The sequence below is a fragment of the Natator depressus genome, chromosome 9 (assembly GCF_965152275.1).
Source record: "Natator depressus isolate rNatDep1 chromosome 9, rNatDep2.hap1, whole genome shotgun sequence".
NCBI classification, from domain to species: Eukaryota; Metazoa; Chordata; order Testudines; family Cheloniidae; genus Natator; species Natator depressus.
Window position 1 is genome coordinate 1,053,219 of NC_134242.1, and position 25,652 is coordinate 1,078,870.

The 25,652-nt window shown below is 54.9% G+C and overlaps 1 protein-coding gene across 2 annotated transcripts in view; it reads left to right on the forward strand.

Annotated features, from left to right (window-relative positions):
• Positions 1–25,652, forward strand: part of XXYLT1 (xyloside xylosyltransferase 1) — a 100,525-nt gene that overhangs the window by 14,062 nt on the left and 60,811 nt on the right. For both annotated transcript variants that reach the window (XM_074963318.1, XM_074963317.1), the window contains exon 2: positions 10,591–10,738. In XM_074963318.1, the coding sequence (XP_074819419.1) occupies positions 10,648–10,738 (91 nt within the window). In that variant the 5' untranslated portion in view covers positions 10,591–10,647. The remainder of the gene's footprint in view (positions 1–10,590; positions 10,739–25,652) is intronic.

Consider the following 25,652-nt stretch of genomic DNA (forward strand, 5'->3'; position numbering starts at 1 on the left):
GGGGCCCCCGGAGGTGCTGCAGGGCCCCAGGAGGGGGGCTCTTCCCTCTGAGTCAGCATTGAACTGGCGCCCTGGCTTGCGGCTGAGAAGCATGGTGCTGCTGATGCTGCCATTTGCACGGTCAGAGGAGACGGACCCAGGCCCTAGCTATGGTCTGCGGCAGACGTAACCGGGGCAGAGCGGGGGTTTGTGTTGTGTTAGCCTCTGGGATCAGCCAGAGAGCCGGGGCGGGGGTCAGGCAAGGCAGCTGGAGCAGGTGAGGCGAAGTGCCCAGGCCAGTCAGCACAGAGGAGAGTGTGGCTGGAGGGAGCACAGGGACACCAGCTGCGTAACATCACCCGTGGCCAAAGGTCCCTGCCGGTCCCTGCCCCCCCACCCCACCCCTTCCAGCCTGCTCCTGCCAGTCTCAGTTCCTCCGGGCCCTGGAGCTTCTCTTTGATGAGCCCCGGGAGGGGGGGCGCTGTGACCCCAGCCTCTTCTCCACACCCCATTGCAGCTTGCGTTTGGGACAGCAAAAAACGGGGGAGTGGGGGGTGTTCGGCAGGTGTCCCGCGGCTCCTGGTGCTGGTGCCGTTAGCTCTAGAACGAGAGCGAACGAGTCACTTTGTTCCAGGTTGTCTGGGGCGAGATGCTGATGCGCTGCCTCTTCCCTGGCTATCATCTAACCCCTGGGCAGACGGCCGCGTGCGCAGAGGTCAGGCAGCCACAAAACCGGGCTCCAAACAGACCCCTCTCTCGGCCGTGAGAGCGCGCCTGGGGCAGTACATGGTTCCCCACCTGCCCTGAGGAAGGGGAACGTAGATAAAGGATTTCTCTGTTGCTTGTGCAGCATCTCTGAGTTAGCGATGTTATGCAGAGGAGTCTGGTGAGATGACGGCAGAAGGTCGTGGAGCTGATGTGGCCTCCCTTGCAGTGCGAACCGGACCTTACCTTCCCCGTCACTCCCCATGCATGGAGGCCGCTCTCGGCACTGGGGAGCCCTTCAGCTGACGTCCCTGCTTTGCTAAGGCTGGCTCAGCGCCCCGCTGTGGGAGCCCTGGCGGCTGGCCGTGCAGTGTCGAGCACCATGCCCTCAAAGCCTGCTCAGAGAGGCCTAGTTGCTGCGGTTCTCCAGGGCACCAGCCATGGCTGGATCTGTTGTGAAGAGTTTGTGTTTCTGTGGCGGTCGTCGCCCCACACCTGGTCGTCCTGGCCCATCCCGTCTCCATGGGCGGGAGAGGGTCCGTGGAGGGATCCTCCCATGGGTGAAGGGTTCTTTGACACAGCCCGTCTGAGTGTGGGGGAGTCGCAGATGCCGGTAGGAGGCTGCCCTGTCGGCACCAGCCTGAAGTGGTCTTCGCATTGGTCCTGTGCCACAGGCCACTTGGACCCAGTTTTATTCCTCTTGCTCCATTTCTGGCCAAGCTCTGCGGCTTGTTTCCACGTCTCTGGATGCAGCAGCTTCCACCCCGGCGCGTGGCCCTGGGTGGGCTTGGCTTTGGCTTGTTTCGACAGAGCACGAGCCCTGAGGGGAGCAGAATTCCCCTTTCCACCCAGGCCCTGTGCACCTGGCCCCCGGCCCGGCACGCAGAGCCGTTTATCAGGAACTGCCCGGAGGGTGATTTATTAACGTGGCGGCGCGGCGGAAGCGCTGCTGATGGCTTTTATTAATGACGAGGAAGTGGCAGTAAAGGAGCAGAGGTAACGTTGGCACCGTGACTCAGACAGCAGCAGCTTCCCCTTCTGTGGCAGGGAGGGGAGCCCTGCACCTCGGGGCCAGGCAGCGGCTCCCAGGCAGGCTGGGGCAGCCGGGGGCTGATGGCGATCTCTGGGGGAGATGGGTTGGTGGGAATGCCTCAGGCAGAGCCGAGTTGCGATCGCTGCCCCATGGGCTGAGCCTCACGCTCTCCCAGTTATCACATCTCCCCCTCCCCCAGCCCGCCCCGCTCACTGGTGGTTCTGTCTCGGCACATAGACCATGCGCTCTTGGGAGCTGGCGTTCGCTGGGGGCCTGCACAGGAGGCTGGGGCTGTGATCGGGGGGGGGGGGGGTTTCTCGAGCTGCTGCTGCAGCATGAACGTTTAAGACTGGGGCTCTTGCAACCCGTGAATGTCCGCGTGATAGTGCCCCTTTGCCAGCATGCAGCAGCGCCCCCGCTGGCCTGGGCTGTAGCTGCATGCAGCCCAGCCCCCTGCGGGCTCAGAGCCAGACTGGGATTACCGTAGGCGCTCCTGGTTCCAAGCTGGTGCACAGGCCAGGAGAGCTCTCCTTGCCCCAGCCCACCCGCCATAGCATGGCCTGGGAAGTTTACTGTGCATGCTTCTATTGGCGGCCTTCTCCAGCCTGGCGCTGGTGGGGATCTGCGCTCTGACGCCCAGCCCACAGCTGCATCTCAGGCCTCTGCTGTGCTGGGCGCTCAGGTGTGACACTGGCTCCCCCCAGCCGCCTGGCTGGAGCCTTTCCTTCTCTCTCCTCTGTGCAGCACCACTTCGTTCCTCTAGCTCTTCGCTGCCCTCCCCAGGTCCGTGCCAGCTCAACGCCCTGTTTTTCTTCCACTCACATTTGATTTCCCAGCCCCTCCCATGTGTCTGCTTCATCCATTTCAGCAGCAGCAGCTTTTAAACCCAATGATCAGTGTCTTGGCCTATGGCATTAGCTGAACCAATTCTTCCTTCCCCTTCTCAGCCACTCCTCCGACCCAGCGGACAGCCGATAACAGCTCTTGGTTGCTGACCTGGTCTGTATGGGAACTGGTGGCCTGGAGAGGGGGTGTGTCCCATTCCTGGGCCTTGACCCTTGCAGAGCCCATGTGACAGGTGCGTGGCTGCGTTCCAGCTCCCGGGAGACAGCGTCGCAATCAGGCTGCCCTTCGCTGGTTTTTTGCAGTCCCAAACGCAAGCAAAAGAAGAAGCTTAATCATGTTACACAGATGATTGTGCCGGTGAGAAAGGGAGAGAAACCGTGTGGCTTAGGGGGATGGATCACTTGATGATTAGCTGTTCTGTTCATTCCCTCTGGGGCACCTGGCCACTGTCGGAGGAGAGGATACTGGGCTAGATGGACCATTGGTCTGACCCAGTAGGGCCGTCCTTATGTTCTTATGGGGGAAATCCAGCAATGCAATAGGGCTTCCCCTCCCAGATCCCAGAACACTGCACAGGAACCAGCATTTGCACCGAGTTTGTGCACCCGAAATGTCTTGCACTCATGTGATAGTGCCATTGTGCAGTGGTGACAGTGTTAGCAACACACGCTGTGCTCACGCCGTCCCCAGGCTGCAGAGCTGGTACCAGGGATGACAATACCCTGGGAGAAAGTTGGCTTCTGGCAGGGAGGGACCCTGCAGGAATTAGGGTCTGAAAACAGCTCAGGAGGCTCCCGGTCTGTTGGCGCCCTTGGCAGACTCCTGGTTTAATGACACCCATGCCCTGAAAGAGAAGAACAGAAAAGAAAGCCAGTCGCTCTGTTTTCCCACTAAGTGCCATCTGAAAAATTCATGTAGCGCTGGGAGGTTCTCCGAGTGCGTGGAAACGTCCCAGCCTGCGACAAACCTGCTTATTGCCCACACGTGTGCGCAGCCCAGCAGCATGCCTGATGAGCCTCTCCAGATACTGCTGCCCTACCTGCAGTGTCCTGGGAGAGAGACGCTCACTGGAGCTGAGGTGCAGGTGCTGCCTTTTGGCTGTGTGTGCACAGGAGCAATCTGCTCTGATGCCTGGCTGCACGGCTCGCAGGTCTCCTGCCCCTTGTGTTTCTGGAGGCAGAGTCGATTCATTCCTTCTCTTTATTGCTCAAGAATGTATTGCATGAAAAGAGAATTCTTGGAGTGGAAGGTCTGCTCCTTTCTCTGCAACAGCCTGGGCAAAGCTGGGGCTACTTCCCATATGCCAGAGGGTTGGGGAAATCCCATGGCCTGATTCTCCTCGCACATTCACTGATGTAACTCCACAGCATTGCAGGAGACTCGGCCCTCATGTTCCTAATAGCGCGGTCCTGCTCACTCCAGTCTGGTGGCTGGGTGCTCTGACCAGCCGGCATGTGTGGGAGTTCCTTCCCGGGGCTCTCTGAAGTACAGGTCAGCCCCCTCCCAGCTGCAGCCCTGGAAATGGTGCCGTGTGCGTGCTGCTGGGGTGCTGGGCTCCCATTGGTAGCAGCAGCCCTTGTCCTGTCGCCAGTGCAGAGGGGAAGAGCTCCTTGCTGGGGATGTTCCCTGCTCCCGTGCTTGCCTGATAGCAAGACAGCATTGGCCTCACCGCAGCACAATGCCCCTGCTCCAGCCTGTGTGGGAAACTGAGCCCTGCAGAGCAGGTGTGTTGGGTGCTCTGTGATGAACGTGGTTGAAATGCCAGAGTCCTCTGTGCATCTCGATATTACCGGGGTCGAGAGAGAGCTCCGTTTCACATTGGCCTTGCCATTATCCACTCACGGAGATGGTCGGTCTCCTGACAGCATGATTATTGCTCAAACGCTGTAACCGGTGTTACGTGCTCTCTGCAGCAGTGCCTCAGAAGGGCTTTTATGCTGGTCATGTCACCCAAAACACAAAACCTGTGGCTAATAATAGACTCTCCTCCCAGACTTACTGCTACGCTTCCCTTTGTACATCTCTCCTGCTTTCCATCCTCACCGTTGGATCCGAGAGGGAAATCACTGACTGCTAGATGCACCGACCTCTGCACTGGCACAGACAGGTTGCCGTGATACCAGGATGATGGGCACTTTATCAGGGCTGACTATAGTACATGATCTTGGACATGCCTTCCGTGACTGAGGAGTGCTCACTGGGGGGAAGCCTGTGTTCCTTTGGCTCTTCCCCAGGTTACAGGGCCTGCTGGAGCCATTTCTTTCCTTCCCACATGTGCGTGTCGTGTTGCTCCCGTGTTTACTCTGCTGACGACACTGTTGGCGCTGAGAGGGAGTGGCTGGCTCAGGGATTGGCAGTGATGCGAGGAGCCGCCTAAGTCACCAGTTCCATCCAGCACAGTGAAGTGACTGGTCATATCCTGGTGCCAGGCCGAGGTGCGATGGGGGTCAGGGCGCTGCTGTGCTGGGCGGGCTCTGGGGCGGTGTACGTAGGCCGTGCGCTGGAGACGTTACGGTCTAGGAAGGCGAGGAACGTGTCACGGATGGAGAGAAATGCATCCATTGGGTGCTGAGGAGAGAAGGGGTGAGGGTGAGCTGCCAGCAGGCATGGTATGGCGCGGAAGGGCGCTCCTGAGAGGAGTGTCAGCAACATGACGTCGTTGGAGAAACCCCAGCCTGCGAGCAATTTAACCATAGCAGTTCCCTCTCCTCTCCCCCATCTCTGAGAATGGCTGGAGCCAGCTGCCTCTGACGACGGTGCAGACAGTCCTGTAGTGGGCGACTTGCCAGGGACCTTCCCACAGGGAAATTTCTTCCTGGCCCCTGTCAGCTACAGGCTGACTCATGCCCTGAAGCACGAGGATTTTTTTTGCCCTTTGTAAATTTTTATCCTGTGTGACTGAGACATTCCCCAGGGTACAATCTGGAGCACTGAACAGCTGTGTCCCATCAGTTCTCCAACCTGGGGTGACTCTTATGTTGCTTGCGGTAAGAACCCCCACTCCTGGTCTGTTCACACACCGCCTCAAACATGTAAAATCACTCCCCGTGGCACCGCATTGAGCGCTCCTTGTTAGCCACTCAAGAATTAAACTGCAGAGCAACACCAGCAAATTCTTAGTCCCAGACTTTCCTCAGAACTGTGCGTCTTGTACTGTCTAGCACACTACTGAACAGTAAAGCTCACAGAAAGTCTGTCATTTCATCAAAGGAAAACGATCTATTATAACTCAATTTCTTGGGCGAGAAACATCCTTGCTGAGTCATGGTGACACATAGTCCATTGTGGACCTGTGGTTTGAAACATTCCTGTGATGCAACGTAAATTTCTTGTTCACACCTTCCAGTTGCTGGAGAAGGGATGCTTAAGTCAGCCTGTTGACTTTGTTGATACCTGTCTGGGAGAGCCAGTGTGTCTTTGTCTCTGAAAAACTGGTTTGTGCCTGCTTTTCTTAATCTTGGAGCATGTGATAACAATGATACATGCTAGAATCTAACAATTTAACATACAGTGTTGATACACACTGTTTATCAGGATGACAATATTCAGCAGATTATGAGTTTTCAAATGATATCTCAAAGGCATACTTTGTACTAAATTTATCAGAGTCTTGTAAAAGTGGTGACCATAATAGTATAGACCATCACAGTGATGTAATGCTGGACATTCTTGTTGTCCAGATAAATGTCTCATCCTTTTTCAAATCCTGCTGAGCACTTGGCTTCAATATCATCTTGTGGCAGTGAGTTCCATGGGTTAATATGCATTGTGGTAAAAAGAAATCCTTGTGGGAGTTGTAAATGTGTTGCCTTTCAGTTTGTGGGCTGCCCCTTGCTCCCTCATGTCAGGAAAGGGGTAATTTGGAGTCCCAGCTCTCAGCGCCAGCCATTTTTCTGTGCACTCTCTCACACCCCTGCAGGCCAGACCAAACTGTTGTTTGTTGATCTCTTAGCAAATGCTTTTTAGCCACATCTGGGCTCCCGCATGGCCTGTGGAACCGTGCTGCATAAAGGGACAAAATCCTTACGTACACCCTGTGTATCGCTGTGTCGGCATCAGCCTGCGTCACCATCAGCCACAGACAGATCCCCAATACAACCTGAGCTGCGGCCTGCCCCTCCCGAAGGGGGAGCGCAGCACGGCACGGGGGTGGCCTTCCCCCCACCCCGGGGCGGGAGCGCAGCGCGGGAGCAAACGTGGATACGTGAAAGGCAGCCAGTCCCATCCAGACAAAGTGGCGTGTTTGGCCTTCCGCAGCAGGTAGCTCAGGTCCCCACAGACAGCTCGCTGTGCAGAGGAGTCGCTTCTCCTCTTGGCGCGAGCCGTTATCATTCAGGGCCGGGGGAGCAGGATGTGTGTGTGCAAGATGCCCCCCGCAAGGCTGGAGGAACTGGGAGGGGGTGAGATGCCCCCCTGGGGACAGGGGAGCAGGTGGGGTCCCAGATGACTTCCCTCTGTGGCAGGAGGAGCGGGGGGCAAGATGCCCCCCCCCAGGGCTGGGGGGAGCAGAGCGGGGCAGTACCTTTGAGGCTAAGGGCCGTCTGGCTGGCATCTCTCTTGGTAGCTGCGTGGGAAGGCCAAGGGCCCAGCAGTGATCAGCGATGGCCTGTCCTGGGTTTTTGCTTTCCACTGCCCCCGTTTCGGTGCCCAGGACATTCGTTAAATAGCACTGCACTTCTCTACCACTCGCCAGCTGAAGCTTTCCAACCACTTTACACGGTCCAATGAGTTCGGCCTCACCAGGCCCTGCACTAACCGCTCCATTTCGCCGGGGGGCTCATGCCCAGAGCGCTAACGTGGCTTGCGGAGCTCACGCAGGGAGCCTGGCAGAGTTCGAGACTAGAGCACTCTCTGCACAAGGAACGTGACCTGTGGCTGGCAGCTGTTGTCCACCATGAGCCATTTTCCTCATGCAGCCAGTGTCTCAGAATCTTGGCGTGCGTCTGACAAGGCTTGGAGAGGGGAATGCTGCTGAGATCCCTGCCCTGGAGGGGACTCAAGGAGAAATCAGTGCCCTATTAACAGACCCTCTTCTGTATTTAGGCAGCAATGCTGCCAGCCTGTGATTTGACTTCTCTATTCCCTGTTCATTGGTAATATCACAGTCAAGGTAAAACTTCAACTTCAGGATCAAACCAGATGACAGGGAGGGAAGGTCCGTACGCAGAGGTAACCCTTGCTGCACTTTCCTGACATCACTGTTACATAATGTGTCTTGCAGAAGAATGGAAGATGGTGTTGTCAGTTATTGCGTTTCCTGGGTATCAGAGACTTCTCCCTCGTGTGGATGAATTACCTCTTGGTTTGGTGGATTGAAGTAAAACCCATCACAGTCTGTTTGAGGGTTGGTCTCTGAGTCTAGTTTAGAATCAATTTGCAGCTCGTCTGGTGATGATGTTTTAGTGAGACAGTACTGCCTGGGAAATGTCTGGGAAGGCAGAGACATGGAGTACAGCCCCTTTGTCCTCTCTGGATTCGGCTGCATTTAACGTTACTGAAGAGCCAGTGTCTGGTTGAACTTTTCCAGTTTTCCTTTACATGCAGAATACAACGTGACCTTGACTCTCCAGGTCTCAGAGATCCCAAACTCTCTTATCAGCAACAGGGTCAGGTTCCTGATGTCTGTTAATTACCCTGAACGGGTGGTTATCTGGCATGACTCAGTAACCTGTAGTATGGCGTTTGGATAATAAACATTGGACTGCATAGTAGTTACTGTGTGTCAACTTAGTCGCATCTCAAAATCAATTAGGGGCTTGTAAAATGTCAGTAGCTAATGGCTGACGAAGTACATCTGGGAACACGTGCTCCTCTTGGCAAAGCCCCTTTGTTAGCCTCCTTTGTATAGTCTCCAGTCTCTCAGAGGGCAGTACAGCATGTGGGTGCGTTGTAATTTTGTTTTCCTATAGCTCATGAAAATAACCGGATTTTTATTTGTGCATCTATTTAATTACGTTGTGTGTCACCAGCGAGAGAGGTTATAAACAGCATGCATTCGGAAGAGATCTCTACGCAGCAGGGTGCCACAGAGCATCATGGGAGTCCAAGTGTTCCGGGCCATAATGTTCTCCACCGTATTTACAGTGGCAGGCCACAGTGATGTCTGTGCAGGGCTCACAATCTCCCTGCATGTCCAGCCACAGAAACCAGCCCCGGGAAGTGAAGGGGAGAGTGCTCTGCTTGTGATGTGATGTGTTCAATCCCGTATTAAACCAGCCTCTGATCTGACAGCCTGTAGTGCATCATAGCAGCAGATACACCGGGCGGGTTTGTGGCACTGATGTCCAGGGACCCTCTGAAGCACTAGCAGAGAGCAGTTATTTTTCTTTCTTTCAATGCACCGTGCAGCGACTGCAGTCCTTGGCCTCGTGAGTGCCCAAGCCCTGGCAGCAAACTAGTGCCACAGGAGAGTCTGTGATACCCCCTCGTTCAGCACAGGGTTCATGGAGATATAGAGTGTACTGAGCGATCCGCATGGGAAAAGTGAGAGGTTACCTTTGATCTGGGCGGGAACTGTTCTCGCGGGTGATGGTGGTGGTTCTTTTATCAGCATTTATGGTGTGTGCCCTCCTTGTGCGAGATACTGTGCAGACCTAGATGGAGGCAGAGTCCCCGCTGCAAAGAACTTGCAGGCAAGGGCGTGCAGTCACACCTGGTGGGATCAGGCCCCTGCTGACCACCTACAGTGTGGCTACAGTGAGATCTCCCGGGGTGAGAGTTTCTGGTCCCTAACCACTGACATTGAAGGGAGTTTTGCCACTGGCTTAAATGAGAGCAGGTCCGGGACATTGGCCCATAGCACAGTCTCACTGCATCAACAGCAGCGTAAGAAACCCCAGGAAGCCACCTGTGCCACAGGCTCTGACCTCCTGCTGGTGCAGTTATTGGACCCTCTTTTATTTGCTGGTTCGCGTGCTGTGGCCCATCCTTCCCTGCACCTAGTCTTGTGCTGAAATGTTAGAGAAGGAGGCTGGGCTTGTGGTCAAAGCACTGGGCTGGGGCTCCGGGGATCTGGGTTCAGCTCCTGGCCCTGCCCCAGATTCCCTCTGTGGCCTTTGGCAAATCACTTAATTGCTGTGTGCCTCAGTTTCCCCATCTGAACAATGGAGATAAACAGTTTCCTCGCCCTATCTCATCTATTTAAATTATAAACTCCTTGGGTCGGGGCCCTTAACTGTGTGTGTGCAGTGCCTAGCCCAGGGAGGCCTCTGGGCAAAACTGAAGTCCCTCTAAATAATCCACATGGTTCAGTATTAAGCACCAGCGAATGTGCCCAGCGCGGGGGGGTTGTCTGCGGTGCCGTGGACCCAGTGGTGGTTTGTGTATCTCCCCCAGGCAGTGCTCCATGACGTGGACGTGCTGACAGAACGGCTGGGCCCAGTGGTGGTTTGTGTCTCCCCCAGGCAGTGCTCCATGACGTGGACGTGCTGACAGAACGGCTGGACCCAGTGGTGGTTTGTGTGTCTCCCCCAGGCAGTGCTCCATGACGTGGACGTGCTGACAGAACGGCTGGGCCCAGTGGTGGTTTGTGTCTCCCCCAGGCAGTGCTCCATGACGTGGACGTGCTGACAGAACGGCTGGGCCCAGTGGTGGTTTGTGTGTCTCCCCCAGGCAATGCTCCATGACGTGGACGTGCTGACAGAACGGCTGGGCCCAGTGGTGGTTTGTGTGTCTCCCCCAGGCAATGCTCCATGACGTGGACGTGCTGACGGAACGGCTGGGCCCAGTGGTGGTTTGTGTGTCTCCCCCAGGCAGTGTTCCATGACGTGGACGTGCTGACAGAACGGCTGGGCCCAGTGGTGGTTTGTGTCTCCCCCAGGCAATGCTCCATGACGTGGACGTGCTGACGGAACGGCTGGGCCCAGTGGTGGTTTGTGTGTCTCCCCCAGGCAGTGCTCCATGACGTGGACGTGCTGACGGAACGGCTGGGCCCAGTGGTGGTTTTGTGTCTCCCCCAGGCAGTGCTCCATGACGTGGACGTGCTGACAGAACGGCTGGGCCCAGTGGTGGTTTTGTGTCTCCCCCAGGCAGTGTTCCATGACGTGGACGTGCTGACAGAGCAGCTGGGCCCAGTGGTCGAGGCCATGCGGAAACACTTCAGTGCTGGGTCCGGGGCCTACTACAGCGACTCCATCTTCTTCCTGTCCGTGGCCATGCACCGCATCATGCCCACAGGTGAGCCTTCCGGGCGTGGCAGCAGCCAGGGGCGGCGCAGTGGGCTTCTCCCCGCACATAAACGTACCCCGCGGCCCACGCAGTGCAGAGAGGCTGCTGTCACGGGAACAGCAAGCTTGCCCGTGTGCCGACAGGCAGGTTTGACCTCGATGAGCTACGCCCGCTGCCCTAGTGTGGCGCACAAGGGCGCTCTGTGTAGCCTGGTGCCCAGTACTGCATCACTGACACACCCAGGGCCGTGTTGGCTGGTGATTTCCAGCTGTGCCCTGGGGCTCCTGGCCCGTTACAAAGGTGGTGCTGGAAGGTGCAGTGCTGCAGCTGTTGTTTCCAGGTGGTGGCTGGGGAGTGCCCAGGGCTAACCTGCAGTGGGGCTGAGCCCTGCAGTCAGACGTTCTTTCCAGCTGCTGACACTGCCTAAGGCCTCTCCTCCCGAGGCTCCGGAGTATGCTCACACGTTCCCCCGAGGAGGTAATTCCCTGTGTTGGGGTCAGAACCTGATTTCTGCTCCCTGTTCTTAAGGAGCCTGGTGAAGGCCCAAGTTGTCACGGACTCACAGGTCGTGCTCTCCCGGCTTCGTGCAGTCCCTGGAGGGAACCCCCTACAGTGCGACAGCCCTTCTCAGGGGTCCACTCTCTCTTGGGGGTTAAGCCCCTCCGCCTCCTGGAGCCGCACCTCTCTGAGCCTCCAGCATGCCTGACTCTCACCGTGGGCCCCCTCAGGGAGTCCCCTCGCTCTGGACCCCCGGGGCCTCCATTCCCGGGGAATAATGCCACCCTGATCTCTGGATCAGAGCGACTCTCAGCCAGCGGAACACAGGAGGGTGTATTGAGCATCTGAACCCAGCACAGGAAACTCTCTGGGCCTCAGGCCTGGCCTCCCTCAGCCCAGCACATCTAGTCTCTCCAGCATCCAGGCAGGCTTCGGCTGCTCATGCTCTTTGGGCTGAGCTGTCCCCAAAGCCCCGGGTGGGAGAGCTGGTGGGTCGGGGAGCCTGCATTTAAAAGGCCAGTCCTCAGACACAGACCTTTCCTTCACCCACGGTGGTTTCAAACCAGCCCTGTTGTGGACCAGGCCAGAGGGAGCTCTCTGTGCCATGCGGGCCTGAAGCTGTGACTGCCCCAGAAGCTCAGGTTGAAAGGGGTGTTGCCGGCGAAAGGCGCTCGGCACTTGTGAATGGGACGGCAGGCTGGGATACGGGTGTGTGTTCGGAGCGCCAGTGATTTTGTGGGTTGAGTCAGCGTGTCAGGACACTGCTGTGTTACGTCTGAGTCTCCTTCGTGCCCCTGGAGCCCACTGAAAGGAACTGAAGTCCAGGATCCAAACAGCCCTGAGCTGTAAAGTAGTACGGAGCAGGAGGCTGCCCTGGCCCTGTCTCTGCTTCCGACAATATCTGAAATTCTCCAGCTGTGTTAACTTCCTGCTTTTCCATCCCCGCCTGTGCCTGGCGAGCAGATGAGGACACAGCAGGTTTGTGGTAGCTGATGGCCCCTGCCTGGCTGGCTCCGTGTGAGCAGACACTGGGAGCAGAGCAGGGTATTGATTAGTGCGTTCCTTTCCCATCGGAAAGCTCTGTTGATGGATGGTCATTGATTTTGTCTTTATCTGTTCTTATCTTGCCTTGCTCTCTGCATGATTGTGGAACCAAGGGACAGCAATAAATCTACAGGAAAACAAAGCAGCCCTGGAAAAGGGGCTTGGCTCAGTTAGCTGCAGCCTTTTCCTTCCTCTGCAGCCTGTGGGTAGTTCTCCTGGGACACATCTTCTCTGTAAGCTCGGCCTGTAACTCGCTGTGTCCCTGCTCTGTCCTCCCTTCCTGCTAAGACTCCTGTTTCTCACAGCAGGGGCCAGACCTGGGAGAGTGGCTGAGTTGTTGACGCACTAATGAATGTTTGGGTCAGAATTTGATGGTCACAGACCATGTGGGTGTTGTGGGGCCTTCATAGCGTTTTGCATCCCTGATTCAGCAAGGTACCTGCGTGTGAGGAGCCCTCTGGCTTCAGGGGGGCAGCCCAGCCCTTGCAGGTCAGCACACACGTCAGTGTCTTGCTGAGCTGGGCCGCTGAGCAGTGTTTGGCTATGGCGGGGAATGCGTTGCAGTGGTTAGAACAGGGGGCAGGGAATCAACATTTGCATCGGTGACGGGAAAGGCCTGTTAGGTCATCTAGCCCAACTGCCTGCCAGTGCGGGGTGGCTGGCTCTGGAGCCATGTCCTGGCCAGCCAGTGTTCCCAGTGACAGCGCTCCCAGGGCTTCTCATGGGGAAGCTTCATTCTACTAGGGCAGAGTTGAGCTCTCCAAAGCTGTCTAAGGGATTTGGACACCCAGTTCTCGTGGGATCCAAGTCACCTGGCAGCAGCTGCTTGTGGGCATGTCCTGGGTCGAGGTGTCACCAAGTCACCTGGCAGCAGCTGCTTGTGGGCATGTCCTGGGTCGAGGTGTCACCAAGTCACCTGGCTTCCCTGCTCTTGCTACTCGCGCTGCCTAGATCAAAGCTGGCTCGGGTATGTCTGCTTGCACTACAGTCACGCCTCCGATGGCAGTGTGGACGTGGGTGTCATTAATGATTGGCTGTAAGCCAGGGGCTCTGAAGTGTGCTCAGGGAAGTTTCTGTTGGGCCATAAAGCCCATTATAGCTGAGTGAACACGAGGGGGTGGCTTGCCTGAGCCCATAGTGTATTGTGCAGCGCCGGCAGTTATATGAGCAGTTGTTATTTTCCAGACAAGGAGGAAATGGAGCAGACTCTGGCATCCTTCCTTTGTTCTTGGGCCGTCCTTTCAAACACAGCCTTCTGGAGGAGGGTCGTAGCGTCAGGCAGCAGGGAAGGCAGGAGGGTGACCCAAGACCTTCCTGGTGGAGGTCTGGACCCACTGGCACCATGAGGCATGCAGAATGGTTTGTGGGGGGGGGGGGGGAATCTCCGGAAGAAAGAGGCTGTCTTGGGTTATTTTGTGATGGGCTTTCTATTCGCTGAACAGTCACCCAGATAAAGTGAATCTGTCTAATGCCCAGTGTTGTTAGATATCTGGATTGGCCTGGCCAGGCACCCGGTGTGGGGCAGAACAGGACAGTGGGTGGGGGCTGAGTCCAGGAATCTGTCCTTGATGCTCGTTAATTTCCAAAACAGCAAAGACCTGCTTTTCTACAGCCCAGCAGGCTGCTCTCTTGTGTTTCTTCCCACCCTGATTTGTCCTCCTCCATCTGAGAAGCAGGTACATCCCACCTGCCCTCCGGGAAGTCTCAGTTTGGCTTGGAATGCTGCAATCCCAAACCCCAGAGATGGTTCTCACAGCAGCCTTTGCGTATTTGTTGAAATTCATGGATCAGGACAGCAGTAGGGGCATTCTGTTACATGGTGGCTGATTTTGTACCCTACCGCAGCTGAAATGACTGCAACCCCCTCTGCCCCCTCCTCCCAGGCACTGGAGCTGTGCCAGGACTCTGACTGGAAGGTTTCCCTGCTGCAATGACCGAGTGCCAGGCAGTGTGCTTGGCTCTCCTGGCGTGACTCCTGTCGGAAGGGTAAGGTGCTCTCGCTATGGATCATTGGCTGCATGGGATTGTGGGCCCTTTGGAATGGATTTTGAATGACTGCCTCTAGTTGCTTCCCGTGCAGCAGGGCTCTGTGGTAATGTTCCCATTTGTGAATTCTTGTCACTCTGAAATTGGCTCCTTTCTTTGGCTTGTATCACTGGCTTCCTGTGAAGCTGGCACTTACCCTCCAAGGATAAGGCAGAGCCACTTGAGCCTGCTGGCCTCCACCCAGCCTAAATCCCGCCTGCGTGCTTTGTGCAGCTTGGCAAACTGCGAGCACCGTCTCCCTCTGCAGAGGCAGGTGTGAAATGCAAAGGGCAATGTCTTGGTGGCCAGACATGTCAGTCACTTGTCACGTTCCTGAAGCCGGAGTCTCCTTCCTGTGGGCATCTGGGGCAGCTAGCGATGACTGGTCACTTGCCATTAACAAAAGAGAAGGAAAAGCGCAGACTGGAGAAAGTCACATCCTTGGAAACCTTGTCAGAGAGGCTCTGAAACACGCAGGTTCTGTCGTCGCTCTGAGCATAACGCGTCTGCCGTGGTTTGAGCTGCTGGAGGAGGAGTGGTCAGGTGATGCTGGGGTGGGCAGAGGCATGCAGGGAACAAGGAAAGGTGAGGAACAGACTGCATGTCATGGGCAGAATGGACCAACATGCCAGCCAGCCAGGGTAGGAATAAATGGTCAGTGTTCTGAATGGAGAGAGGTAAATAGTGGTTTCTCCCAGGGCTCTGTACTGGGCCCAGTCCTTTTTAACATATTCATAAATGATCTGGAAAAAGGGGTAAACAGTGAGGTGGCAACATTTGCAGATGATACAAAATTACTCAAGATAGTTAAGTCCAAAGCTGATTGAGAGGAGCTACAAAGGGATCTCACAAACCTGGGTGACTGGGCAACAAAATGGCAGATAAAATTCAATATTGATAAATGCAAAGTAATACATATTGGAAAACATAATCCCAACTATACATATACAATGATGGAGTCTAAATTAGCTGTTACCACTCAAGAATGATCTTGGAGTCATTTGTGGATAGTTCCCTGACTGCATTTGCTGAGCTGTGTAGTGTCCGTCAGAAAAGCTACTAGAAAGTTAGGAACCATTAGGAAAGGGATAGATAATAAATCAGAAACTGTCATAACGCATGTATATAAATTTATGGTACCCCCACACCTTGCACACTGTGTGCGTATCTGGTTGCTGCATCTCAGAAAAGATATATTGGAATTGGAAAAGGTACAGAGAAGGGCAACAAAAATGATTAGGGGCATGGAACAGCTTCCGTTTAAGGAGAGATTAATAAAACTGGGACTTTTCAGCTTGGAAAAGAGATGACTAAGGGGAGATATGACAGAGGTCTATAAAACCTTGACTGGTGGAGAAAATGAATAAGGAAGTGTTATTTACCCCTTACTTAGCACAAGAACCAGGGGTCACCCAATGAAATTAACAGGCAGCAGGTTTAAAACAGACATGAAGAAGTACTTCTTCACACAATGCACAGTCAACCTGAGGAACTTGTTGCCATGGGTTGTTGTGAAGGCCAAAAGTATAACTGGGTTCAAAAAAGAATTAGATAAGTTCATGGAGGATAGGCCCTTCAATGGCTAATAGCCAGGATGGTCAGGCATGCAGCCCCATGCTCTGGGTGTCCCTTGCCTCAGTTTGCCAGAAGCTGGGATGGGCAACGGGGGGGATTATTTGATGATTCCCTGTTCTGTTCATTCCGTCTGGGGCACCTGGCATTGGCCGCTGTCGGAAGGCAGGACACTGGGCTAGATGGGCTATTGGTCTGACCCAGTCTGGCCATTCTTATGTTCCAATGGAGACTGATGCTCTTTCCTGTTGACACTGTTGTAATGAACTGGCTATCAGGCATGCGCCACTACCCTGTCCTGGGCCGAATCAGAACTGCCAGCTGTGTGTCACAGGCCATATACTGCAGAGTGCTAAGGGAGAGTCTGCTTTAGTTCCACTGTTGGGGTGCTTTGGCAGCAGGGGGCTCTGGGGCCTGCTGTTGCTGCCGTGAGGAGAAGCATGGAAGCTGCAGGTGGCAGATGAGTTTATGACACTGCCCTCGTTGCCTCCTCCGGCTGGAGAACGGTGCCGCAGCCCGTGCTGATCTTCAGAAACAGGAACCTGCTCTCTGCTTTAATGCAGGGAGCGGCGCCGTCTGCAGCTCCTCAGCTCCTCTGGGTCTGAGTGCAAGAGCGAGCAGAGACCAGGGGTTGGGGCAGGCTCTCACCGGAGAGGGGCCAGGCTGGTGTAAACAGTGCCCCGCCGCCCCTCTCAGGCAAAGGAGCAGAGCAGGTGCTGGCCCCTCTCTGGAGACCAGCACCAGGCTGTCTTTCTGTGCTAGGGAGTCACGTGCCCTGTGTCCAGTCCAGAGGGACACACGAGGGCTGTGTGACCATTAAAACGCAGTTGACTGCTGGCTCGGTGGCTCACCGTGGTGATGGCTTTGAGAGCAGAGGGGTCAGTGGGGCGCTGGGGACCAAGGGTGCCTCCGAAGACCCGGGGCCAGTTGCCAGTGCAGTCTCTTTGCCTGCGCGTATGCAGTGCCCGGGTGTCGGGAGCAAATGCAGAATGTGGCTTGTTCCGCCGGCCCTGTGTCCCCATGTGGCAGGTGGATAACCTGTTTCCATGTCGAGTAAATGTGCTTCTGGCCGGGGAGCCCCAGTAGGTTGCTTTGCCTGTGAGAATTATTGGGAGGCCTCTGGGGATGACGCTCCTAAATAGTGCCGCTAGCCCAAGGAGATTCCAGGGCAGGAACAAGTCCATGACCGTTCAGCCCAAGCAGGAGCCGAGTTGTCATGGGCTGAAAGCTGCCCCCGCTGGGTGGTGGGGATCCCAGGTCATAGGCCCCGAAGCAGCCGGGTTGCAGCTCCAGCTCTGCAGATTTCCCGCTTGGGCCTGAAGCAGGCAGCATGGGCCAGTCACTCAGGCCCAGGGCCCTGGGTTGTTTACGAATTTGAATAATAAAAAACGAGAGCCACGCAGTGCAGGTTGTGGAGCAGGGAGTGGGTCCTGGGGCGCCCAGCCAGGCCGGACCTGGCTTAACACCCAGTGCTCTTCTGTCGCACGGCTGGGGATGCGAGGCCTGCCCCTCCCTCTTGTGTTGGCGCTGGGGATGCGATGCCCCTGGGCCTGAGGGTGCACGTCTCTCTGCCCGCCAAGGCCCAAGTGTGGGATGGACACCCAGAATGAGCAGCGGACACATGAATTGCTGAGGGTTCATTTGCGCTGTGTGAATAACTCTGCCCCACCATGGCAGCTCTGCAGTTTGGTCCTCCTGCTCTCCAACCCTCTCAGCTAGCATAGCAAGCGGGGGCCGGGAGGAGGGGCCATTCTGATCCGCGCGCAGGCTGGAGAATCCAGCCAGGGATTCCCATGGCTAAGCTCCAGCCCAGCTGTTAGAAAGGCGCCCACTGTTGATTGAAAGAGCTCACGTGGTGGCGAATCCACCGCAGCCCTTGGGAGTTGTTCCGGGGCTAAACCCTCTTGTTTCTAGTCAGACATTGTCTGGCTTCAGCTTTCCACTGCTGGGTCTCGTTCTGCCTTCGGCTGCTGGTGGGAGCAGCCCTCTGCCAGCAGGAATCCCCTCCCCGTGGACACTCGCTCACTGGGATCAAGTCACCCCTTAGTCTGCCCTGTGGCCAAGGGGTGGGGGAGACACCTAGCGTGCTAGGGAACACTGGGACTAAAGTGACGGACCGCCCTCATATTGCCGGGCACTGGAGAGGCCTGAGAATGTGACTCTCTGAGTGGGAAAGACCACGGGCCTGTTGCCCGCCCCCCGGATACAGGCTGAGCTGCCCGGTCCTGTCAGCACTGGGCAGCACTGGTACTGCTATCGTGGAGGCCGAGACCATGCCAGCAGCCTCAGGTTTGCGCCTCCGAGAGATGCCCAATGTACTGGGGCATCACTTCTTTCAGGTATTCAGCCCTAATCAGCCTGGCCTAGCTACACCCAAGCCAGGTGCGTCTCATCCCATGCGACTGCTGATGTAACCATGGTGCTGGTGTGCATGTGCACGGTCAGTGCCCTGCTGGTGGAAGGGAGCTCTCTTTTCACACCTGGTGGGGCGTGACTCAGATGGGGTCTGGGCTGAGTAGCAGCAGGCCAGGAAAGACGTTTGCTGGAGCCACTTTTCCATTAAGCTCTTGTTACGGTTTTGGAGGTGTAGGACGTATGCTGAATGCGAATAGCAGTATTATTATGGTCTGCATCACTTAGACACTGTCCTGGTTTCTTTATTCTATGGCTTGAAATGCTCAGGATCTCCATGCTGCCCTGTCGCAGAGGAGTCTGAAGCTACTTAATGTGAAATGCTTGTTCTCAGCTGACAAGTGTAACTTGGGGGTTGCAGTCCTGGCTCTAGGGTCTCATAGAGACCTGTCTGTGTCTCTGTCTGTCTGCCTGCCTGCCTGCCCATCTGTCCGGGCCTCGCAGGGGCTGGCTTGGTGCCCAGTATTTTTAAAAAGACGTTTGACAGTTTAAAACGAGTTTAACTTTGTTTCAGAAGCTGCTAGTGAAGCTGATTGATGCTTCGTTCGCAGCGTGGTCAGATTTACTGCCCCAGGTGTCTGCATTATGTGTGCAGTGCCTGTGGTGATTGACAGGATGGGCCAGGCCTCCAGGCTCACTCCCTGTGTTGTAATTGAAATCAATATATTTGAAAACGTAGAAAACATCCAAAAATATTTAAATAAATGGAATTCCGTTATGGTGTAACAGTGCGATTAATCGCAATTAATTTTTTCAATCGCTTGAGAGCACTAGTTTTAAGTGTAGACAAGCCCTTACATTTCTAACTTCAGTGGAGTTAATTTGATTTGAACGGGTGGAGGATCTGGGCCACTGTATGCAGTAGTGTGACTTGCGTAACTCTTAGACTCTGGTTTGGGCTCATGTACCGTTTTTCAATACAATGGTCGATTTTGTGCTGGGGAGACTTGCCCGGCGAGAGAATGTGGGAAGTTCTGAGCTTTGAGGATGTTGCCAAGTTAAGGATGGTGTCAAGGTGAAATAACGCCTCTCCAGGGGTGTGCAAAGCTTCCTGCTTGCAAAGGGCGCTTTGAGCAGGGGATTGGACTAGATGACCTCCTGAGGTCTTTTCCAACCCTGATATTCTATGGTTCTATGTCCTTATCCCACCTGGAGTGAGAAGGGGTGGGTTCCCTGAAGGTGGACGCAGTAGAGGTACCATCCCAGTCGCTCCTTTGCTGTCTGACTGACTCTGCCAGCAGGTGACAATTAGTGCTGATTGTGGTGCTGGTTTGATGTCGCGGATGCTTGTCCAGGAGAACCTGACTTGAGGCACCAAATTCAGTTCTTCACAAGCTAACACCTTTTGGTCACATTTGACCTGACCCAGATTCAAAATGGCTGATGTAAAGCTGAAGGACTCTGTCACCCATTTCTCATCCCCTGGGCCACGCGGTCACCCCCAGAGTCTCTTTGCATTGGTGGCCAAGGATTGGTGACAAAGGAGGCACCGAAGCCTACTGTGAGTTCAGATCCGTTACCCAGGAGAGAGAAGGAATGCTTCTGTGCGGGGCCGGTGATGTGAGTAGAATTCAAGGGCCTAAGGAGCCAGAGCTTCACTTTTAACGAGTCTGAATAAGAACCATAGTCTGTGAGGTTCAACTGAGGTGTGATTATTGCTAATTGAAAATTTTTACCAGCGTGTGGTGAGCTGATGTCAGCGGGTGTCATGAGCAGCTGGTTTGTCACTCAGGAGAAGACTCTAGTGGGGTAGGCCCAGCCTTGAAACTTCGCCCTGTTCGTTTGGTTGTTATTTATCTGTTCCATTCAGAGTATGCTGAGTCAGGAGCGTTGGATGGGATGACGGGAAAAGGAATCAAGGGGGTGCTCCTCGGGAATATGATGGACTGTAAACATCTGATCCAAATACATGGGACCTGAAGGTTATAAATGTGTATCTGGCCGTTGTATTCTGTGTCAGACAGCTCTCTAGTTTATAGCCTCTGATTACACTGGAGGATTGGCATCTTTTAGCTTTGAGGGAATCTCTGAAAGGTCATGGGCAGGCAGACATGCCCTGTGGAGTCAGAGAGGTTTCGTAGAATTTGGGTGAAGGTGGCGTTCAGTAACCGGGAGGCAGCAGGTTCTTGCTTGGCCAATAAGAACAGCTGGCAGGCTTAGGAAGAGGCGTGGGGTGCGTTTGCACCGCAGCTGGGCGCGTGCTTCCCAGCGCAGCCAGACAGACGCGCTAGCCCAGAGCGAGCTCACGTGCTAAAAGCAGCAGCGTGCTAGTGGCAGCCCAGGTGGCAGGCTTGGGCTACCTGGACGGGCGGCTGGCACTCTGCAGTGCAGACGTGCCCCGTACAGGCCCCATTCGAGCAGTGTGAGAGGCAGGCCTTGCAGACGTTCTGTACCTGCTAAACAAACTGACAGGAAGAAAGACGCCCTGGCAATAGAGGAAGAAACCAGCCCAGACTGCAAAGTGCCCTCAGGCCTTAAGGTTCCCAAGATGAGAGGGAGGTTGCCTCTGGCACAGGGCTTTGCATCTTTTTACTAAGGGGATTCACCCACCGCATTGTGTCTTTTCCCCAGCACTGCAATCCTAATCCCAGCCTGATGCAGCGGGGAGGCCCCAGGGAGCGGGGCTGGACAGCGAGTGCTTCTGTGCCACGGGGCTGGCCAGACATTACAGCCTGGCACACAGGGTCCCAGTGCCACTGGGGTTGGGCCAGCCGCCCCTCTGTCCGAGTGGCACTGCGAACCTGTGCGCTAGGTCAGGGCTGGCGTTAGACTCGTTGGGGCCCAGGGCAGAAACTAACGCATCGAAGCCCAAGCCCCTCCACCCAGGGCTGAAGCCCAAGCCCGATCATGTAATTTAGCTTCACAGAGCCCCCTGTGGCGTGGGGCCCTGGGTAATTGCCCTGCTTGCGGCCCCCTAATGCCGGCCCTGCGCTAGGTCACAGCACCCAGAGCAGAGAGCTGGCCCCAGCCACTGCCACGCTGCTGCTTTTAGCCCGTGAGCTCGCTCTGGGCTAGCGCGTCTGTCTGGCTGCGCTGGGAAGCACGCGCCCAGCCGCGGTGCAAACTCACCCTACGCCTCTGGTGTAGTCATTGGGGCACAAGCTGGAGCCCAAGCTCAAGCCCCAGGACCCTGTGAGGTGGGAGGGTCCCAGAGCTCATGCTGCAGCCCAGACCCCAGCGTCTACACCACCATTACACAGCCCCTTAGCCCGAGCCCCACGAGTGCGAGTCAGCTGGCACTGGCCAGCCACAGGTGTCTAACTGCTGTGTAGACGTACCCTGAGAGAAACTGAGGCCAGTGGGAGAGCTGGGAGTAAAACCCAGGTATCCAGACTTCATACTTTGTTCCTACAGCTACCGCACAGGCCGATCAGGCCAGATCGTCTGAACGCCGCTGCCCTGACAAAGCCACATGCATTGTGAGGTGGGCGAGTGCCATTTTCAATGGCAAGGTAACAATGGATTGTTATACAAAACAGTAACGGGTGGGTTGGGGTGACGGACTTTAAGAAATGTCGTTGCAGCATCTGTGGAGGAGAAGGGCAGCCGGAAGCACCCGAAGTGAACTCCCATGAGGCAGTGCAACAGCATGTCAGAACTGCGGTATTTTGTTGTTGATTTTTGGCTGAAAACACAACATTTTCCACAGGGGAAACCCCCCCGTTTTCTGTCTGGTTCTAATTGCTGCAGCATGGCTTTGTGATCAGGCATTTCAAGGGCAACAAACCGAGGTGCTTTAAGATTTCTAAACAAGCTGGAGCTGTTAACAAAACTGGAGGAAAATAACTGCTCCATCAGGGAATAATCTTCGCCTAGACTCACACCAGCCCTTTAACAAGAATCTAGGACAAGGAAAGTGAAGACAGTTCCCTTCCAGTGCCAGCAGCCCAGTGGGACACAGACTGATTGCTTCTTCCCAGGAACCCTCCTTTCCCCGAAACAGTGACATTGGCATCTGGAAGGAAGGCTGGAGTTTCTAAATGACACTCTGGGTAGGGAAATCCGGTCATTCGTATCAGGGCTGTGGATTGTCAGGCTTGCTCCCTGCCGTGAATTTCTAGGATGTACAGTGCACACACAGTGAGTGTATGACAGGCCATGGACTGCAGGGCTTGCTTTGCCCACACATCTGCCAGCTTACATGTGTGCCTGGGGGAATCCCTCAGGTGCCTTGCACTGGGCTGTAATATGGCACTTTCAGAGGCACCCAGACTGAACCAACACCAACTGGAGCAGTAACCTTAAAACTAAGCAGGAATGTGTAAAATAGCCATCTCCTCCCCAGAGTGACCTTCCATTTTGTCCAGTGCTTGGCGGCTCCACTGAGCAAGTGCAAACCTCCTGCAAACCAGTCCTGGCTCAGGAGCGAGCTGCAGGAAATCCTGCTGCTGTTTTTGGTTAGAGCCTGGCTTGAAGCAAGAGCCACCCCGCAGAGCTTGGAATCTGAATCAGCTGGCGCTCAGGCCCACCTACACGACAGCTGCCGTCTGGCCATAGCGTCCAGGGCTGGTTGAAAAATCTCCATCAACACGGTTTTTCGACAGAAAATTGGGTTTTTGACAAAACAACTTTTCATGCACGGTGTGTGCTTTCCACAGAAATGCTTTAGGCCAAAATGTTTTAGGCTGAAAACCTAAAGTGCCGCCCATGGTTCCTCACGGAAGTTGTGGTTTGGGTATCTCATGCCCCCCTCTCCTCTATGGACTGGGCTCCCCCTCCCATGAGGCATTGTAGCCATGCGCCCTCGCCCAAGGCGGGCTGGGTTGTGGCACATCATGGGAGGCGTCATTTGGGTAGGGCCCTGACTCTTAAAGGCAGAGGGGCTGGAACAGTTTTTATAGTGGGGGTGCTGGGAGCCATTGAACCAAACTGTAAACCCACGTCAAGCCAGGGGATGTGGCAGCAACCCTAGTTCCAGCACATATGCTTAGAGGAGAATGGGCCCTGGGGCACCTGATCTATGGCTGCCGTGAGGCACTGAAGCAGCATTTCAGAATCAAAATATTTCACTTTTCGGCCAAGGGATTTTGGTTTCTGTGGGGTAAACCCCACATTTTCCTACCAACTGGTCTGTACTTCGATTGTGCTGAAGTCTTGCCCTTCTTTAGCAAATAAAATAGTACACTAATGACCAAAACCACCAGGGAGACCCTGCAGAGAGGGCGAGCGTGAGAGTGTGTATGTCTGTGCACACACATGCACCTGGGTGTAACACAGGCAGGCTAAGAGCTGTGGAGACCAGAAGTGGGGAAAGCTGCTGCCCTGGTCTGTGTTGAACCTGCTGCTCCAGGGGTGAGCAGAGGCCTTCGGTGCCCGGGGCTGTCCATCTGGCACCTCTCATGAGCACTCTCACTCTGTCGCTCAGACTCTGGTGAACAAGGAGACTCAGTGCGTGCCGCACACATTCAGCAGGGCCGCTGTGACAGGGATGATATTGTTGCTGTTTGAGTGTAATGGGAGAGGCGTGTTCAGGACAGTCCCATGGACGGTGCTTAGCCTAAAACGCCTGTTTCCCCTGTAGAACCATCGTCTCAGTCAGTCGTGACCCACAGCCCCCCCGGGGGTAGTGTCAGTTTGTGTTATTTCCGTGAGCTGCCCCTTGCTGTAGCTGATTATTTTCGGCGTCCTAGATCTGTCAAAGCAAGCCGGGCATGTGGTGTTATTTCACCTGCTGCGGAGCGACAGGGTCTTGGCATCTGCCCTGCCAGTGCTGTTATGCAGATACACGTCCTGGGGGAGGCTTTCTTCTAGCATCTGTAGCAGTGACTATTGATTGTGATCATGGGAAGTGGGAGGGTTGGAGAGAAGTTAAACAGCAACCGGTGCCAGCCAATGGCTTTGGGGCAGCACTGATTATCTCTGTGCCTTCGGCCATTCTTCCTGTGTTTAAAGGAGCATCGCAGCATAAAGACGACTTGGGAGTGCATTGTACGCTGCCTGCCCTGGTATTTACGCACCAGGTCGACAGTGAGGTGTGACATGGATGGCTGTGCAGGGCCAGCTGCACTGTGGGGTCTCGCCGGCCATCTTCTAAGGATTTGCGAGTTTAGAAGAAGATGAAACGAGGATGGTATTTGTCTGTGGTACCATTGTCCCTCCCTAACTGCCCTCGGTAGCTAGTTAAGGCATGAGCTCGTTTACCTTTGGTGGATGTATGAAAGAGGAGACAAACCCCAATGAACTTTGGAATCAGACGAAAACGATTATGCTTAAAACGACCCGAGCACTCATTCCATAAAGTCAGTGTCAAGCCACACCATGGTTAACTGAGAAGGTGTTTGAGCTGCAGAAAAAGGAGACATAGTGAAAGAGCCTGGCGTGGAGATGGACGAATGTAGGAGAGAATATAAGGAACCGAGTAGACAGATTCAAAGGTAGATTAGTTGAGAAAAGGGTGAATATATATAAGGGCAAAATGTATGGAATGTGAGAATTATAAAACAATAATAGAAACGGTATGGTCACAGTGGTTAGACTTCTTATCGAAAGGTTCCCCTGCGATCAGACATAATCAAAGATCATGATGGCAGAGTCCCCACTGAGGGTGATGATACTAAATGTAGGTGGATCAGGAGCAACCAGTCCTGAGAGAGGAAGTGATGCATGCTATTGTCAAATGAAACCCAGGAAAGCATCTAGACAATGTGCCTGCAGGATTGTTGAAAGGGATTGGCCAATGCGGTACTGATCTTGCGTTGAAAATTTGTAACGATGTGTGGATGACTATAAATTGGCTGGCGGATTGGATGCAGGGAATTTTTCAGCCCTTTCCAAAGAAGAGAAACATAGGAGAGTAGTAACTGTTGAACTATCTCCCTGATATTGTTCACAAGCAAAGTTCTGCGCCCCATAATCCAAGATTGCAGGAAATGAAGAGGAGAAGCAGAACTAACACGACAGGAAGCTGGTTTCAGAAATGGCTGAGGCATGTGTCACCAAACCACGAGTCTCTGTCCCACCCTTGATGACTCGCTCCTTAGGGTGGAGTTCAAGATGTGGGAAGTCCCCATGTGGCTTCATCCTGAGAGGCCACGCGCTCACCGCTGCCTCTCGCTGGAATCCAGCTAGGGCTGCCGGTGCTTGGCACGGCTCAGGATTGGCCCCTGGGGGCGGAAGAGGGGGGTTTGTGAGCAGACAAGCAGCCAGATAGGAAAAGTTAATTCTCTGCATCTTCCTCCGCTTCACCCAGGTTGATTGGGAGCAGGCGAGGCATCGTGCCGCGCAGCAATGCGGGAGAGCAGCAGGAACGCAGCCTTGGGCCAGCGCACAGATGTGCAGTGGAGGGGTGCTGTGGCACGTGGTGTGGGTGGCTGAATAACAGACTGCTCCTGCGTCACGCACGGCACTCCAGAGGGGCTGGCGACGGGCTGGA